This window comes from Erinaceus europaeus, chromosome 17, assembly GCF_950295315.1.
Source record: "Erinaceus europaeus chromosome 17, mEriEur2.1, whole genome shotgun sequence".
Taxonomy (NCBI): Eukaryota; Metazoa; Chordata; class Mammalia; order Eulipotyphla; family Erinaceidae; genus Erinaceus; species Erinaceus europaeus.
In genome coordinates this window covers 2,423,441-2,441,239 of record NC_080178.1, presented here as the reverse complement: position 1 = coordinate 2,441,239, position 17,799 = coordinate 2,423,441, and the positions used below count along the sequence as shown (strand labels likewise).

The 17,799-nt window shown below is 54.6% G+C and overlaps 1 protein-coding gene across 4 annotated transcripts in view; it reads right to left on the bottom strand.

Annotated features, from left to right (window-relative positions):
• The window catches only part of CHKA (choline kinase alpha), a 47,201-nt gene that overhangs the window by 1,383 nt on the left and 28,019 nt on the right, over positions 1-17,799 (bottom strand). For 2 of the 4 annotated variants that reach the window (XM_060177285.1, XM_060177288.1), the window contains 9 exons: positions 17,538-17,591; positions 12,311-12,424; positions 10,852-10,985; positions 9,993-10,097; positions 9,081-9,139; positions 7,509-7,596; positions 6,311-6,419; positions 3,791-3,882; positions 2,239-2,320 (listed from right to left, as the gene is read on the bottom strand). In XM_060177285.1, the coding sequence (XP_060033268.1) occupies positions 2,239-2,320; positions 3,791-3,882; positions 6,311-6,419; positions 7,509-7,596; positions 9,081-9,139; positions 9,993-10,097; positions 10,852-10,985; positions 12,311-12,424; positions 17,538-17,591 (837 nt within the window). The remainder of the gene's footprint in view (positions 1-2,238; positions 2,321-3,790; positions 3,883-6,310; positions 6,420-7,508; positions 7,597-9,080; positions 9,140-9,992; positions 10,098-10,851; positions 10,986-12,310; positions 12,425-17,537; positions 17,592-17,799) is intronic. The other 2 variants (XM_060177286.1, XM_060177287.1) reach the window with 2 other exon arrangements.

Here is a 17,799-nt window from a genome sequence, read left to right as displayed (position 1 = left end):
TAAAATTTATTGAACTATTTTTTAACAGATTTTATTTATTAATGAGAATGATAGGAGAGAGAGAAAGAACCAGACATCACTCTGGTACATGTGCTGCCAGGGATTGAACTCAGGACCTCACGCTTGAAAGTCTAGTGCCTTAGCCACTGCGCCACCTCCTGGACCACTTATTGAACTATTAAATAAAATCTAGAGAGAACATTTTAAAAATAATTTCCTTTTTCACTGCCCTTGTTGTTTTTATTGTTGTTGATGTCGTTGGTTGGATAGGACAGAGAGAAATGGAGAGAGGAGGGGAAGACAGAGGGGGGAGAGAAAGACAGACACCTGCAGACCTGCTTCACTGCCCGTGAAGCGACTCCCCTGCAGGTGGGGAGCCGGGGCTTTTTTTAAAATTTATTATTATTTTTTAAACAAAAGCCTGCTCAAGCTGTGGCTTATGGTGGTGTGGGGATTGAACCTGGGACTCTGGAGCCTCAGGCATGAGTCTCTCTCTGCAGAATCACTGTGCTAGCTACCTTTTTATATTTAAGTTTTTTAGATTTTGTTAACTTACACCCAAGAGACAGAGACAGATCGAGAAGGATGAGGGAGAAAGAAGCACTTGCAACATTGCTTCACCACTCACGAAACCTCTCTGCTACGGGGGACCAGCGGTCTGAACCCGGGTCCTTGTGCAGAGTGCCCAGGCACCGTGCCCCTGCCCGGCCCCAGCATGACGGTCTTTTCGTGCAAGCGTTAGGCGGGCTTCGAGAACAGAGAGAGGGACTACAGCACCCCGGTGAGCCCTACGGATCCCTGTGAGGACTCCAGCCAGTCTGGAGCGGACTCGAGGCTCCACTGGCACCCTCACGCCCACAGGCCAGGGGTGGGAGCAGCCTAAACGCCCACTGCGGAGGACGGCCGAAGCAGCCACAGGCCCTAAATTCCGCTGGACGCGCTCCGTAAGGGCGGTGCTTGCTCAGCAAATAGCGAGGAGCTGAAGGACTAGCGGTGCTTCAGATCCAGATCCAGACAGGCAGATGCGGGCGGGGGGGGGGGGGGGGTTAGTGGGGACACAGACCTTGGTGGTGAGTGTGGTGTGGAACCAGACCCTGCCATCCTAGTCCTATAATCTGATATATTTTTAAAGAAAGTAAAAACAACAAAACACCAGTGTGGTCTCTTTCTACACCTACCTTGTTTTCTTTTAAATATTTATATTTATTTTTTCTTTTTGTTGCCCTTGTTTCTTGTTGTTGATGTCGTCATTGTTAGATAGGTCTGAGAGAAATGGAGAGAGGAGGGAAAGACCTGCAGACCTGCTTCACCGCCTGTGAGGCGACCCCTGCAGGTGGGAGCGGGGGCTGGATTCAGGACCCTTAGGCCGGTCCCTGCGCTTCGTGCCAGGTGAGGGTTTGTAACCTGGTGAGGGTTTGTAAATGTTTATTTATTGGACTGAGACAGCCAGAGATCGAGGGGGAAGGGGGTGATAGAGAGGGAGAGACACCCGCAGCCCTGCCTCACCACTTGTGAAGCTCCCCTGCAGGGGCAGGGACTCAACCAGGTGCGCCGCCGCCCGACTAATCTCTTTGATGAGTTGATCCCTTTATTATTAGCAATCGCCCGCCTGGCTCCTGATCATTCTCCCTTTTGTAGCATCTTTTTCTTGTCCGATAGCCTTGCAGGTCACCAACCCATCTGCCCTCCGTGGAAACGGGCTGACGAGCCCTGTCGCTTCTGCCTGTGTGGGAGCTAGGAGTGCACGCGAGTTTTGAGGTCAACATGTTGGTCAGCAGAGGGCACAGCGATGGCTCGCCACGGTTGGTACTGGAGGACAGTTCTCGCTGGAGACAGCCACACTTGGCGCAGAGCTCTCCCAGCAGATGACGCGTGGCTGACGGGCACGCCTCCCACTCAACAGTGTTGTAAGATGAAGGCGACGCTAGGAGGACGGGCAGGCCCTCAGGTGCCCTATGTGGAAGGGACTGAGGCCACACCGAGGGCCACTATGCTGGGCCTCCGACACCCCATCAGAACCCCGGGACCACAGCCAGTCGGTGAGGGAGCCGACTGCTGGCGCCGGGAGGGAGGGCGACCTCCAAAGGTGGCAGAGGGCTGCGGCCTTTTCCCTCAGCGTCCAGGCTCGGCCCTGTCCTGCCAGGCCACCTCCCTCAGGCACTGGGGAGACGGGTTGGGGGCGGGGGTCTCTGTCAGAAGCAGCCAGTCACCACCAGCTTTCACTCGTGTGAGACGTACCATGTACCCGAATTCGATGGATGAGATCTTGGCCTGCACGATGGACCACAGTCCCCAGAATAAGTGGGACGCGAGGGCGAACCTGAAATCACACAAGCGGGAGGCGCACTTGAGTCGGGCCGAGGAAGCGACTTCCCCCGAGACGGGTGGGCGCGTCTCCGTAAGGCGGTCCTGGTTTGTGGCGGCAAGCCCCAGGCCCGTCCCACAGTAGGCGTCCCCTCCCCATCTGATGGCGGCAGGGTCATGTGGGTGACCTGTCCCGGCAGAGGGCGAATGGCCTCACCCCACAAATAATCAGCAGGGGAGGGGCCTGGGAGCAACTGCCATCTTTCCCAGGAGGTGGGAAGCGCCTTCACCCTGAGCCCCAGGGGACAGCGTGGGGCTGCCCGCCACGGCTAGGCTGTCGCAGGCCCAGTCACCTGGAAACCGAGGTCCCCTCTGAGAGCACACCCTGGGCCTGTGTGGCACAGCTCCGGGTGAGGGTGACTGCTCCCCACCGCCGGCCGTCCCCAGCACTAGTCTCTACCCACCTTTCCCACCTCCGCTCCTCTCTTTCTCCCCTTCTCCCTATATTTATATGCCTAAGAGTGACAGCGATGGGTCCTAAGGTCATTTCATCTTTATTTGTTTAAGGACTGTCCAGATAGCCTTTCAAAGGGGCCCGGGGCCTGGGCCCCCCCGGTGGCACACCTGGTTGAGTGCACATGTTACAAGGCACAAGGACCCAGGTTCAAACCCCTGGTCCCCACCTGGAGAGGGAAAGCTTTGCTCGTGGTGACTGGACTACAGGTGTCTGTCTCCCGTCTCCCCTTTCCCTCTTGATTTCTGACTGTCTCTATGCAATAAAGATGATAATAATAATGAAAAAGAAATAAAAACCCGGGTGCTGGGTGTTGGCACACCTACTTGAGAGCACATGTTACAATTTGCAAGGACCCGGGTTCAAGACCCCAGTCCCCACCTGGAGGAGGAAAGCTTCACGAATGGTGAAGCAGTGCTGCAGGTCTCTCTCTCTCCCCCTACACTCTTGACTTCTGGATGTCTCTATCCAATAATTAAAGGTAATAAAAATATTAAAAAGAAAAAAAATTTCCATAGGCCTCTTAGCTGAGGAGTGTGGATGCAGAGTGGCCCAGCGCCTTGTGAAGCCATTATCTCCCGGACCTGTGGCGAGACCGGGGACTGGGGACAGAAGCACAACATTCACCCTTTCCTGAGGAACACCAGCTGGGGCCACACCACCCCGAGGGCCAGGCCCAGTTCCAGAGGCCAGAGGCGGCAGTCCCACAGCTGAGCCTTCGGGAGGGGCCCCAGCTCAGGGCCCCAGCTGCCTTCCTGGACCCAGCCCTGTTCTACTGCAGAGCTGGAGTCTGTCGGCCCAACACTCTCCGTCACAGAGAGAGGTGACAACCAGCTGCTTCATTTCTGACAAAACACAAGTCCTAGAACGGTGTGGCTGCCAAGAAGCTCCCAGAGAATTCATGACTACGTGTAGACACCCCCGTGTAGCCTGCAAAGAAGTGTACTGAAGTCTAAAAGGAAGAGGAGTTACCTATTGACTTCAATCAGCATTTCTTCTTCTATAATGGACTTTTCTTCAAATTCATTTTGGAATGCTGCCAAGTAGTTGGAAATAAAATGGAGCTAAAAAAAAAAGCAAGTCTATGTTAGGATGAATGGGGCTAGAAACAGACAGTGCCAACAGCAGTCCTGGGTCCTGGGCCTGAGCACCCAGGACTCACAGTCAGCTCTGCCAGGTGGTCTGCAAGCCCCGTGCAGTGCTCCAGGACTCACTGCTGTTATTTCTGGAGAACGGGATGCAGACAGAACCATTTTGCTCCTTTCTTACCACTTTTCTTTCTTAATCGATTTTATTTTTATTTTAATGAAAACAGTGAGACAGCAGAGGACTACTCAGCTCTGGCTTACGGTGTTGCTGGGGGCCGAACCTGTGGCATCAGAGCCTCTGGCAGGAGGCTTCTGCAGAACCATGATGCGTTCCCCCAGCTGGCACACACAGCTGGCACACACACAGCGTGTTTCCCACACTCCGCACGCAGGGCGCGATGAGCCCGCAGCACAAGGCTATGGATTCTCAAGCGTTTCCAGCAGCACCCGCCGAGTGGGAGCGGGAGTGGGGGCGGGAGTGGGGGCGGGAGCTGGGCCAGGCAGTGCACGGGGGCTCCCACCGCCGAGACACACGGCAGCTCGTACACACTGCAGTGCTCACCACGGCCTTGCAGAAGGCGAGATTTACCAAGGGTTCAGCCAGGTTTCAGAATTGGGTTCACATACGGACTAAGATTATTAAATCGCTTGTTGTGAAAGGAAGAAAAGGAAAGAGACGAAGAAAGAAGTCCCGGCTAGGAGTGGTGGATTCCTGTACTCACTGAGCCTCAGCAGTAGCCATGGAGGGAATAAAAAAATCACAATATGGGGAGTCGGGCAGTAGCGCAGCAGGTTAAGAGCACAAAGCGCAAGGACCGGCATGAGGATCCCAGTTCGAGCCCCCGGCTCCCCACCTGCAGGGGAGTCGCTTCACAGGCGGTGAAGCAGGTCTGCAGGTGTCTGTCTTTCTCTGCCCCTCTCTGTCTTCCCCTCCTCTCTCCATTTCTCTCTGTCCTATCCAACAACGACGACATCAATAACAACAACAATAAAACAACAAGGGCAACAAAAAGGAATAAATATTAAAAAAAAATAAGAATACGATTTTTGAAAAAGCAAGAGAATGCAGCAAGTCTCAGTGGGTGTCCATCAGCCTCTCTCCTCTTGGATCCCTCAATCAGCACTTGCTCTAAAAAAAAAAAAAGGGGGGGGGGGCTGGGTGGTGGCGCACCTGGTTGAGCGCCCATGTTACAATGCACAAGGACTTGGGTTTGAGTCCTCGGCCCCCACCTGCAGGGGGAAAGTTTTGCGAGTGCTGAGGCAGGGCTGCAGGTGTCTCTCTTCCTCTCTATCACCCCCCCTTTCCTCTCGAAGTTGGAAGGGGGCCTGACAGAAATGCAGCACTGTGAGCACTGCTTCACGCTACTCGAGCTCCCTTGAAGCAGGTGGGGACCAGGCCCCGGCCCTCCTACACTGCAGTGAGTGTGCACCACGGCGCCTGGACAGCACGACGGTTACACAGCTTTCCTGTTGGAGCCGCTGAGGTCCAGGTGCGGTGGGTCCCTCAACACCGGCATAAACCAGTAATGAGCGGGGCTCTGATAAAACAGAAACAAGGGGCCGGGCGGTGGCGCACCAGGTTGAGGGCACAGGTTCCAGTGCACAAGGACCCAGGTTCGAGCCCCCATTCCCCGCCTGCAGGGGGAAAGCTTTGCAAGTGGTGAAGCAGGGCTGCAGGTGTCTCTCTGTCTCTCCCTCTCTATCACCCCCTTCCCTCTCGATTTCTGGCCGTCTCTATCCTGTAAATAAAATAAAGATAATAAAAAAAATTAAAAAAACAACAAAAAAAAAACACCAGAAAGAAAACAGGTGCAAGGGGTGCCAGGGGACAGCGCACATGAGGCCCTGGACTGGAGCCCAGCTGCCACGCGGCGCTCCGTGCAAAGGAGAAGCCTCCTGAGTAGTGGTGCAGTGCTCCGGCGGCTCTCCCGCGCCCTCCCTGCCTCTCCCCTACCTGCCGGGAGTAGAAGAATTGTACGGGCTGGAAGGCCCAGCACAGCCCTTGAGGTCAAAGCAAAGAAACAAGAGATGCACAGGAGAAACTTGTGTCTGTCCTACATTTAGCTAAAAAGCGCTCCCAACATTTAAAGCACAAGGCTTTGCATACTGACTTTTCAAGTATGTTTACTGGCTATTAATATTTTCTTATAAGACGGCGAGGGCAGTGTCTAGCTCCTCGCCACACCCACCACCAGCACCCCGTGTCCCCACCCTCCCGCCTCCCAAAATAACCACCAGACTTCTCACAAGTCTTACAGCTTTACTTGCTTCTATTTTGTTCTGGATTTCTTTTTGGCAAGTCCGTGGAAGGCAGATCTCGACATCTCACTGAGGCTACTGAGACCACCTCCAGCTGCGAGATCTGTTGTGTGGCTGCCCGGCACAGGCTGCACACGACTCCTACCTGCTGCTTCCTGGTGGGGTAGTTCTGTATGTCTGCCCTGAAAAAGGGGTACTTTTCATAGTTGTAATCGTACATCCATTCGCAGAAATGATTGCCGATGTCGAATCCCCTGATGAGAAGGGAGAGGCGAAGAGAGCGAGGCTCAGCAGTAAGTCCAGGAGGGCCACACAGGGGACAGTCAGCTACCGGTCACCAGGGCCTCACCAGCTCCAGCCCACCCTCCGCTCAGGAGCCTTGTCTGCGGCCGGCAATTTCACGGAGGGAAACTAAGTGGAGGGCTGGGGAGACTGCACAGTGGTTCTGCAAAAGACTGTGCCGCCTGAGGCTCTGAGGCCCCAGAGTCAATCGCCAGCACCGCCATCAGCCAGAGCTGAGCAGGGCCCTGGGTGCTCTGTGTATGTCTTCCTGTGTCTGTCACTAAAAATAAATAAAGTTTAAAAAAAGAAAAGAAAAAGAAAGCAAGAGGAAAGAAAATACCAGGTTGGGGCTAGGCGGTGGCACACCCGGTCGAGCGCGCACACGTTACAGTGCGCAAGGACTTGGGTTCAAGGCCCCAGCCCCCACCTGCAGGGGGGAGCTTCCCAAGTGGTGAAGCAGGGCTGTGGGTGTCTTTGTCTTTCTCCTTCTCTACCTCCCCATTTCCAATCAACTTCCGGCTGTGTCTATCCAATCAATTAAAGGTCATTAAAAAAATCTAAAGAAATACCGGGGGCCAGGCAGTGGTGCAGAGTCAAGCGCACATGGCACCCAGCACATAGGCTGGATCAAAGATCCCGGTTCCAGCCCCCGGCTCCACACCTGCAGGGGAGTTGCTTCAAAGCTGGTGAAGCAGGTCTGCAGGTGTCTGTCCTTCTCTCCCTGTCTTCCCCTCCTCTCTCGATCTCTCTCTATTCTATTCAACAACAGCAATAACAACAATTACAATGATAAACAACAAGAGCAACAAAAGGGAAAAGATAGCCTCCAGGAGCTGTGGATTTGTAGTGCAGGCACCGACTCCCAGTAATAACCCTGGAGACAGAAAAAAACAAAGAAGAAAAAGAAAATGCCAAGTTGAGGCCAACAACACAGGGCCAGGGACAAAGGGTGCTCCAGGAGAAGAAGCTCACAAGGAAAACGCAAAGCCCTGTGTCTCCTCCAGCTGCTTCCCGGGCCAATGAACAGTGAGGCGTGAGGGAGGCGGGCTCAGACACGCTACCTGTAGTTGTAACTGCTGTATTCAAAGTCGATGAGCATCAGTTTCCGGTTTTCAAGGTTCTCTCTGCCTTCCAGCAATAAGATGTTACCTGCAACAGCATTGGGGAGACGTGACTTTTCTTCTGGTCATGTTTTATAAGCAAAGGTGCCAGCAGAGCCAAGATGGTTCTGGTCCTCTCGGGAATCCCAAGCACAGGCTGAGTGAGCCGGGACCCAGACTCTCCAGGGCAGGCGCCAGACACGCTGCCCACGCCAGGGCCTCAGTGAAGGCCTCCCCAGCCAGTCACCGCCCTGGTCTTGCAGCACACGCGTGGCTCTCTTGCTCCTCTGGGGGCGCTGTTCTCCTGTCTGTGGGAGGCTCGGTGCCTTGTCTATTCTGCTGCCAGTGAACATCAGCAGAGTGGAGGCAAGACTCGCACTGGCGCACCCTTCGCACGCATTCTCGGCTGTCTGGCTGACTGTCTCCATCACCTGTCTGGTGACACTGTGCGGGCGGACAGGGACAGAGCGCAAAGCACAATGCTACCCCCTGCTGGACAGGACGTGGCCAGCAAATCAGGGCAATGTATCGGGGTCAAACTTGGGTCCTTTTTTTTTTTTTTTTTTTTTTACTGGATAGACAGAGAAAGCGAGATGGGGAGACAGAGAGGGAGAAAGACACCTGTAGCACTGTTTCACTACTCTTGAAACTTCGCCCCAGCGGGTGAGGACGGGCGGCCTGGGCCCAGGTCTGTACACTTTGTAACAGGTGCCCTCAACCAGATGTACCACTGCACAGCCCCCAAATCTCTGTCTTACTTACTTACTTACTTACTTTCCCTTTTGTTGCCCTTGTTGTTTTATTGTTGTAGTTATTATTGATGTTGATGTCGTCGTTGTTGGATAGGACAGAGAGAAATGGAGAGAGGAGGGGAAGACAGAGAGGGGGAGAGAAAGACAGACACCTGCAGACCTGCTTCACTGCCTGTGAAGCGACCTCCCTGCAGGTGGGAAGCCGGGGGCTCGAACCGGGATCCTTAGGCCAGTCCTTGCGCTTTGCACCACCTGCGCTTAACCCACTGCGCTACTTCCAGACTCTCCCCAAAACTTATTGTCTCCTGATGTATTGTGTAGCTTGCTATTGGATCTGCATAAACCTGACTGTTTTCTTTCCAACATTTAGTGAGACCACAACGTCATTATCCAGCTCTTTCTCTACGACCCCATGAGGGCGCAGTCTCCCGAGAGCCTCCCTCGGCAGACAGGTCTTACCTTCTTTTTTTTAATTTATTATTATTATTTTTAAATATTTATTTTATTTATTTATTACCTTTTGTTGCCCTTGTTGTTTTATTGTTGTAGTTATTATTGTTGTTGTCGTTGTTGGATAGGACAGAGAGAAATGGAGAGAGGAGGGGAAGACAGAGAGGAGGAGAGAAAGATAGACACCTGCAGACCTGCTTCACCGCCTGTGAAGCGACTCCCCTGCAGGTGGGGAGCCGGGGGCTTGAACCGGGATCCTTACGCTGGTCCTTGTGCTTTGCGCCACCTGCGCTTAACCCGCTGCGCTACAGCCCGACTCCCCAGTTCTTACCTTCTTGACAGTCATTGTGACAGAAGACAACCGGGGATGGAGTTGACTCCAGCAGCGATCTGGAAAAGCAAGGTTCCTCGGTTACTAGTGACTCCGTCACACAGGACGCACACCGCCCGCTCTCAGCATCCCCGTGCTCCAGACTGACACGCAGCCTGTGTGTGCTGCTTTCCACAGGTTTCTGGGCCACGTCCTGTGGTGGCAGCTCACATCAGAACCACAGACCCCGGACACCTTGACCTTGCTGTGGCAGGAGCCCTTCCTGGGGGAGCTGCTGGTCCTGGCCTGTCTGCCTCCTCTCAAAGTGGTCTGACCGCTGTCCCTGACGGGCCCTCTCTTGCTCTACTTTCTTCACATACTTTGCGCCTATCGCTCCTTTGACAACGCCACAGCCACCACGCACAGCAGTACGGCAGACAAGCTAGGGTTCGACTGTCCTCATTTGCTTACACCTAGGAGCTCGCCTCCCAGGCTTTCTTTCTGGAAAATCAGCACCCGAGTACCCAGACGCCCCTGTGGAATTCTACTTCCTCTGTACAACCTTCATGATGAGCAGAGGGAAAGGGACAGTCTTCATGCAACACCACTTCTAAATAACAATATTCCATTGTCGGGGGCTGGGCGAGGGTGCACCTGGTTGAACCCGGGTGTGAGCCCTGCTCCCCACCTGCTGGGGGAAGCTTCACAAGTAGTGAAACAGGTCTGCAGGTATCTATTTCTTGCCCTTTCCCCCCCTTCCCTCTTGATTTCTGGCTGGCTCTATCCGATAAATAGATAAAGGTAATTAAAATAAAAAGAATATCCAGTTGTGGAAGGGCTCCCACGGAACTGGCGTTCCAGGCCGGCCCGCAGGGTGCCGCACAGGTGCTCTGCAGACAGACACACATGCTGTCAGAAAACGGCCAGACTCACCTCAGGCTTTCCAGTTGCAAAGGCAGATTGTAACTGAGGAATTTGTGAAGCTGTTTCACTTTGGATTCACCAGTAAACTGAATCCTCAGCACTTGGTTCAGGTATCTAGAAAGAAAAAGCAAAGTATAGGGAGTTACTGTGGCCTTTTTAAAAAGATCTGTTTCGTTTATTACATGAGTGAGAAAGACACGAGTCAGAAAGACAAGTCATGGCGGCACTCTGGCCCACACAGGGCCGAGCACTGAACTGCAGCCTGGGGCATGCAAGTCTGAGTCCTACAGCTGAGCTATTTCCCTGGTTGAGTTTTCAATTTCATTTAAAAAAATGTTCCAGATGAAAATGACAATGAGGTGATCACACTTGTGAGAATGGCTTATGGTAACAAAACAAAACCCAACAGGTGTTGGTGAGAGAAAGAGACTCTGGTCCACTATGGTGGGAATGCACAGCGGTACAGCCCCTACGGAAACAGGCTGGTGAGTCCACAAACAAGTAGAATGAAAACGTGGTACCATCCAGCGATACCACTCCCCAGCCATGGAGACGTGAACTCGGAGGGCTGCCTGCGGCCCTGTGCTCATGGCTACAACCCACGCCAGCCAAAGCCCCAGCTCGCTGGTGCGAGGAGGAGCAGGCTGGGTGTCCAGTGCTCTCCGAGAAGCCCGAGAAGTCCAGTGCCCTGCTAAGCCCCCACTAGAGGGCACATCTGCTGCGGTCTCGGGCCCGCCTTAGCAATGGGGTCCAGTGTGCGGCTTACTTGGAGCACAGCCCCACCACCCGCACTTCAGTCAACAGGACACCCATGAGGCGAACAGGTCAACAGTAAGGCACACTGCAGTCTACAGGTCCAACCACTTACTTTTCCATTGTTCCAAAAAGCCACTTGGGTTCCTTATTGAATGGCATCTTCATGCCATGAAATGTGGCCATTTTCTCAGCTATTTCTGCAGAAATATCTGGCACACTCAATTCTTCAGTCTCTAGTCGCCGGCTCTGAAAGACAAAAGGGATCACGTCTGTCTAGGGATCCTAGACGTGAGACCACAGGGTCTGAAAAGGCAGGCAGGCAGGCGTCTGCGTCTCATCCCCAAGAATGGGAAGCACGCCCCAGCCATGACCCAGCAAAGGTGACCCAGCAAGGTGGTGGCACTGCCCAGGGAGACGCAGGCCACCTCAGAGGCCACCTGCACCCACAGCCTGCCCAAGCTGCCCTCCACCTGACTGCACGTGCTGCTCCTTCCTGGGCTGGGACAGTCTGCCCTGACGACTGCAGGAACAGGGGTGTACAGAACAGGGCCTGTCACCCCCCACTGTGTCCCCAGCACTGAGTCCAGCACGGGCTCTAAGGACCAGTCGCGTGGTCAGGGTCCAGGTGTTTTCCCCAAGTTCTGCAAATTCTCTCGAGAACTCTCTCCTTTAAATTTATTTATTTATTTGATAGAAACAGCCAGAAATCGAGAAGGGAGAGGGAGAGAAAGGGGCTGGGCGGTGGAGCACCCGGTTAAGTGCACATAGTACCAAGCGCAAGGATCTGGGTTCAAGCCCCCGGCTCCCACCTGCAGGGGGGATGCTTCCCAAGCAGTGAGGCAGGTGTCTGTCTCACCCCTCTCAATTTCTCTCTGTCCTATCCAATAAATGGGGGGAAATGGCTGCTGGGAGCAGTGGATTCGTACTATGTGCACTGAACTCGGTGCGACACCAGCCAAGCCCCAAGGAGCAGTAGATTCATAGCACCAACACTGAGCCCCGGTGGTAACCTTGGAGGCAAAAAAAAAAAAAAAAAAAAAGGGTGGGGGAAGAGACGCCTGCAGCCCTGCTTCACCACTTATGAAGCTTTCCCCTTGCAGGTGGGGACTGAGGGCTTGAACCCAGATCCTTACACATTATAACATGTGTGTTCAACCAGGTGCACCACCACCTAGCCCCTTGACCTCGCTATCCAACCAATAAAATGTCTGACTGGGGAGCCGGGTGATAGCGCGGCGGGTTAAGCGCACCTGGCGCAAAGCGCAGGGACCGGCCTAAGGATCCCGGTTCGAGCCCCCGGCTCCCCACCTGCAGGGGAGTCGCTTCAAAGGCGGTGAAGCAGGTCTGCAGGTGTCTGTCTTTCTCTCCCCCTCTCTGTCTCCCCTCCCTCTCCATCCTATCCAACAACAACAATAATAACTACAACAATAATACAATATCTGACTGCAAGAAAGAGCTCCTGGTGTCGATTCAGTAGAGGTCAGGGCCTCCTTAATCCTGATACATTGGGGGCAGGAGTTACACTCGCTGCTACAGAGCACAGCTCAACTGCCCAGTCCTGCTCGACTTACCGGGATGAATTCCTCCAGGCGGCCTTGGGGAAAGATGCCGTAGAGCTTCGGCCCGAGCGCTCTCTCCGCAAGAATGGCAAACATAACGCTCTCCAGAACCATAGCCTCGGCCCCCTGGAACAGACAGCACAAGCCAGGTGTCTACCAAGTGCCGCCCGGGTGCCCGGGACGCACTGCTCCAACCCCACAGTGGGTCTGTGAGTGGGCACCACCGCTGCCACAGCCCCCATCTAAGTGCCGGAGAAGCAGAGGTCACCAGATCTCGTCCCGTGCAGAATCGCGTTGACCAACACTGCGCCGTGCGTTTAAATTCAGTCCCGGTTCCAATGGCGGAAAAACTTCTGTCAATATTTCCTGCTTCTATTTGTGTTTAAGTGTCTACGCACCTCAGCCACGGCACCTTATCAAAGGACACACCATCACTACTACCACCACCTGCTTTAGGGAGGGGGGCCTGAACTCTGGTCAAAGTGACCAGGACGTCATCACGTCATCAAAGGGGTCTTTTGCGACTCGCAGATCTGTGCTTCTCGGTGCGAGAATTCACTAGCAGGGAAGCTGGAAGGCTGGTGCTGCTCTCACCGGCCTCCTGTCACTCAGTGCTTGCCTTCCTGCCAGAATCTCTGCCGGTGTTCACCCATCTTCAGCCCTGGTAACTACTGGGTGCTTTCAACCACGGGGCCTTCAAAACCCACCTCTGGGTCTCAACTGAAATTCCTCCTCGAGATCTAAGTGTTAACTGAAAAGCCTCAATTTGGGAGCAGGGCGGCCCTTTCCCTATGGGAGCAGCTGTTTCCACTAGCAGCTCACTGCACTCAGGAAGGGCATTTAAACAGATTCCCCAGAGGGTCTGCAAACACTCCAGCAGCTCTGAAGCCCCACGTTAAAACGTGCTGTGCTGGGAGCAGGTGGAAGGTGGCCCTGAGAAACCCTGTCCACAGTGCTGCAGGCCCTCACAACAAGCAGGTGACGGATGTCACAGGGCAATCTCACTAGGCAGTGCTGTAGTGCTCGTCACTGAGAATGAGAAAACAAAACAGCTACTTTTTATTTTATTTATTTATTCCCCTTTTGTTGCCCTTGTTGTTTTATTGTAGTTATTATCGATGTCATTGTTGTTGGATAGGACAGAGAGAAATGGAGAGAGGAGGGGAAGACAGAGAAGAGGAGAGAAAGACAGACACCTGCAGACCTGCTTCACCACCTGTGAAGCAACTCTCCTGTAGGTGGGGAGCCGGGGGCTCAAACCTGGATCCTTTTGCCAGTCCTTGAGTTTGGCGCCACCTGCGCTTAACCCGCTGCACTACCGCCCGACTCCCCAAAACAGCTACTTTCGAAGACCATGGAATAACATGTGAGCACAGCGTTCGCTCTGCAGGACCGGTGATGGTGCGCTCTCCAGGACGCACCCGTCAGCACTCTTGGAACCAGCTTCAAGCCCTACGTGGGGAGCATCACGAGCAGTGGGGCAATGCTCTGGGCGTCTCTCCCTCTTTGCTTCTCTCTCCCTCTCTTTCTCTCATCCTCTTATCAAAACAGTAAGGACAAAGAAAGAAAGCAGGGGGTGGGGGGTAGCCCCAGAGACCAATGGAGTTGTGCAGACACCAGGCCAGAGAGATAACTGGCCAAAACCACAGCAAGCAGTGTGTGCGCTCCGCCTTGTGGGCGTGGGGGGCGATGGGTTTGTCTGGAAGCCTAATCACGGTCTAGTCACCACAAAGCCCGCAGTCATGGTCTCGCCGGCACGCTGGGCGCTCCGATCTTCGTCTGTGAACATGCTGATCTATTGTGATGCCTGCTCTGCGCCAGACTGTCTCGCACTAGCCCACACCTCCCAGCGTGCTGGGACTGACATGTGATCGGGGCAGCAAGAAGGTTCCAGGCTGGGACGCCGGGAGACCAGTGGTGTGGGGACAGGAAGAACCCATCTGCTCCCCTCCGGCAGGTGCCAGGTATCCGGGATTCTGTGGGGGTAAGACCTGTCTTTCGGCCTTCCTCTGTGAGGGGTGGCCACGCTGAGGGGGTGAGGGTCAGTCCTCATGTCCTGTCGAGCTTGCTATCTACTTTAAAAAATTTTTTCACTTAAAGTTTTAGAACTTTATAGATTTTATTTTTATTTTATTTTATTTTTGCCTCCACGGCTCTTTCTGGGGCTCGGTGCCTGCACCACGAATCCTGTGCTCCTGGAAGACATTGTTTCTCCTTTTGTTACCCTTGTTTTATCGTCGTTGTGGTTATTATTATTGTTGTTACTGATGTCATTGTTGTTGGCTACGACAGAGAGAAATGGAGAGAGGAAGTTAAGACAGAGGGGGAGAGAAAGACAGACACCTGCAGACCTGCTTCACTGCTTGTGAAGCGACTCCCCTGCGGGTGGGGAGCCGGGGGCTCAAACTGGAATCCTCACGCCGGTCCCTGCGCTTCGCGCCACCTGCGCTTAACCCGCTGTGCTACTGCATGACCCCCATCTTTACAGATTTTAAAACCAACCTGACCATTTGAGTAAGTTTATATTTTGTACATGAGGTCCATTCAATAGAGAGGACAAGCAGCACAGCCAAAGGAACTGTGAAGGACACCCTCTGGACCTTTCTGGAATGGGGAACCCTCTCAGGAGGCTGTGAGGAGACGGGAGACGTCTCTTTCCGCCCTCTGAACACTGCGGACCCGACCTGTTCTCATGTGGCGTGGCCACTCTGATCATTCTCAGTGGAGGGGAAGAAGCAAATGAAGGGGACACAGGAGACATGCCGGAGGGAAAGCCTCAGAGCACAAGGACTCTTGAAACGGGCACATCCACTCCTGCTCCCCTTTGGTGGTTTGTGACCTGACAGGACACGGTGGGTGGGGACACAACAAAGCCTCTGCCCCACCTGCTGTCCTCCCACTGCGGCTCCTGTGAGCTTAGGAGTGGTAGGCTGTCTCCTTGTGAAGTGGCAAATTCTGATTTCAGACAGCTCCCCGGGGACTGGGGGCTGAGCTGGGTGACAGCAAGCTCAGGGGGCACCTGCAGGCCTGGCCCCGAGGCTGCATTCCAGAGATGGGCACTACCAGCCAGTCTGTGGCAGAGGGCACAAGATGACGGTAACTGAGTGTCTTAGGATGTGACACGGAGACCAGGGAGTGACAGGAGTCATCAAGTGGCCCGTAGGGAGAAAGGAGGGGAGAACAAGGCAGCCAGTGTAGGACGAGGTTCCCAGGTGAGAGCAAGGTGCTAAGTCTCACGGCCAGGCACCCAGCGGTCTGCAGAGGAGCGGGCGGCAGAGCCCGAGGGGCCCGGATTTCCAGCACCAGCTTCCAGCAAAAACTGCACTCCAAAATGAACTGCACACCGCAGCCCTGCAAGACTTCCTGGCCCTCGGCTTTACCTGCAGAAACTCGAGGACGCTGCCGGTAACTGACTGACTGATAAGACCAGAGCTCTGCTCGCCTGTGGTGCAGGCTGTGGCTGGCAGAGACCCAGGGTGTCACACACGAGCCCCGCACGTGGCAGTCACCTCCCGCTCTGCACACCTGGGGGCAGAAGGTGCTGATGCCTGGTGTCGGGGCAAGTGGGGAGAAGGGGCAAGAAAAGCAGCGACAGGGAGTCGGGCGGGAGCACAGCGGGTTAAGCGCACGTGGCTCAGAGAACTAGGGACCGGCGTGAGGATCCCAGTTCCAGGCCCCGACTCCCCACTTGCAGGGAGTCGCTTCACAGGCAGTGAAGCAGGTCTGCAGGTGTCTGTCTTTCTCTCCCCATCTTCCCCTCCTCTCTCCATTTCTCTCTGTCTTAGCCAACAACGACGACATTAATAACCACAACAATAAAAAAAAAACAAGGACAACAAAAGGGAAAATGAATAAATAAATAAATATAAAAAATAAAATAAAAAAAGAAAAGCAGCGACAAAGTGCCGTCAACACCCAACGACAGGCAAGCAGGCACAGGCACCTCGAGGAGGAAGCCACGGCCCCGGGCAGAAGGTGGCGGACAGCTTGGGCCAGGAGGGCACAGATGGGGAGACAGCGCAGAGAATGGCGTGAGCTTGGTGTGTGTGTGTGTGGGGAGAGGAGGAGTGCACAGATGGGGAGACAACGCAGAGGAGAATGGCGTGAGCTTGGTGTGTGCGTGTGGGGCCAGGAAAAGGCTGGCAAAGGACCACGGCTTTGGTGGCAGGCTGGCAGGGCGGGTTAGTCTCTGTACGGGGCGCAGAGGGGAGGCGGTGGTCCACTCGGAAGCAGCGCAAATCAAGGGCTGGCAGGAGCGGAGCTGCTTCTCAGGACCAACGTCCCAGAAGGTGCGGACACTCTGGACTGAGCACCACATCACGGAGGCCGGCCCGTGGTTGAGGAGGCCCTTGCACTCTGCACCATGAACCGGAGCCAGACACTTTCAGACTACCGGCCGCAGTGCAGGACATGTGCAGGACCACCGCTGTGGCTCCTGGCTGATCTCACCCTATCCTCTCCCTCCCCCTCTCCCTCTTCCCCTCTCTCCCAGATAAATTTTATCCTTTTTTGACAGGACAGAGAGAAATGGGGGGAGGCAATAGAGAGAGAACAGAGCTCCACTTTCAGCCCTGCTGCACCACTCACGAAGCTTCCCACAGCCTGAACGCCACCCCAAATGAGGGGCCATTTCTACCCAGGCCCCTGCATGTGGCAACCTGTGGGCCTCCTTCTACTCACTACACTGCAGAGCGGGCGCTGTGTGTCTGCTACACCGGGGATACATGTGCAACACACAAGCCCACACATCTCAGGAAGGGACGCTGCTCCCGACCCTCACACCTGAGCCTCCAAGAGAGGTCAGGGCACATGAGCACGGTAGCCCGAGCTCTAGTGAACAGACGCCCTCAGCGCTGCCTGTGCTACCCCACATGTCTGTCCTTGTCTTTCCGGTCCGAGACCCTCTCATAGAAAAAACTCTCCTGCGGGGACCCCGTTGGTGAATGCTGAGAGGTGTGGGGGGCAGTGCCACAGCGCCAGGCACCCCCGTGCCAGCACACCGCACACAGACGTCCCCCCAAACCACACCCTCTCAGCACCGAGAAGCTTCGGAGATCGCCACAAAGACCCCACGCGTCCACCGCCTACACTCGGGAGGACTGGGAAGCCCGCCGCACTCTCCGTCTCCCCGAAGCGGCGCCGGGTACACGGGGCAGACAGACAGGGCTCTCCAGGGACAGGAGGCTGCATCGCCCAAACAGAGCACACCTCACAGAGGCACAACGACTGAATTACTTACTTGGAATTCACTTTCACTCTGAGCTTGTTCGGATCCCTCTTTATTACAGGACCTCTATGGATGAGAAAAAGCAAACACTTCCAGTGAGATGGGAGCACCAGCAGGCACCAAGTCTGCAACCTCCAGAACAGTGGGGTTCACAAAACAGCACACATCTTTAGCGAATGTCCCTCGGCCCACTGAGGCGACCAGGAGCGGCCTACAAGCCAGCACTAGCACCCAGCACCCGGAGACTCGCCTCGCTTCTGTGTGAGCGGAGGGG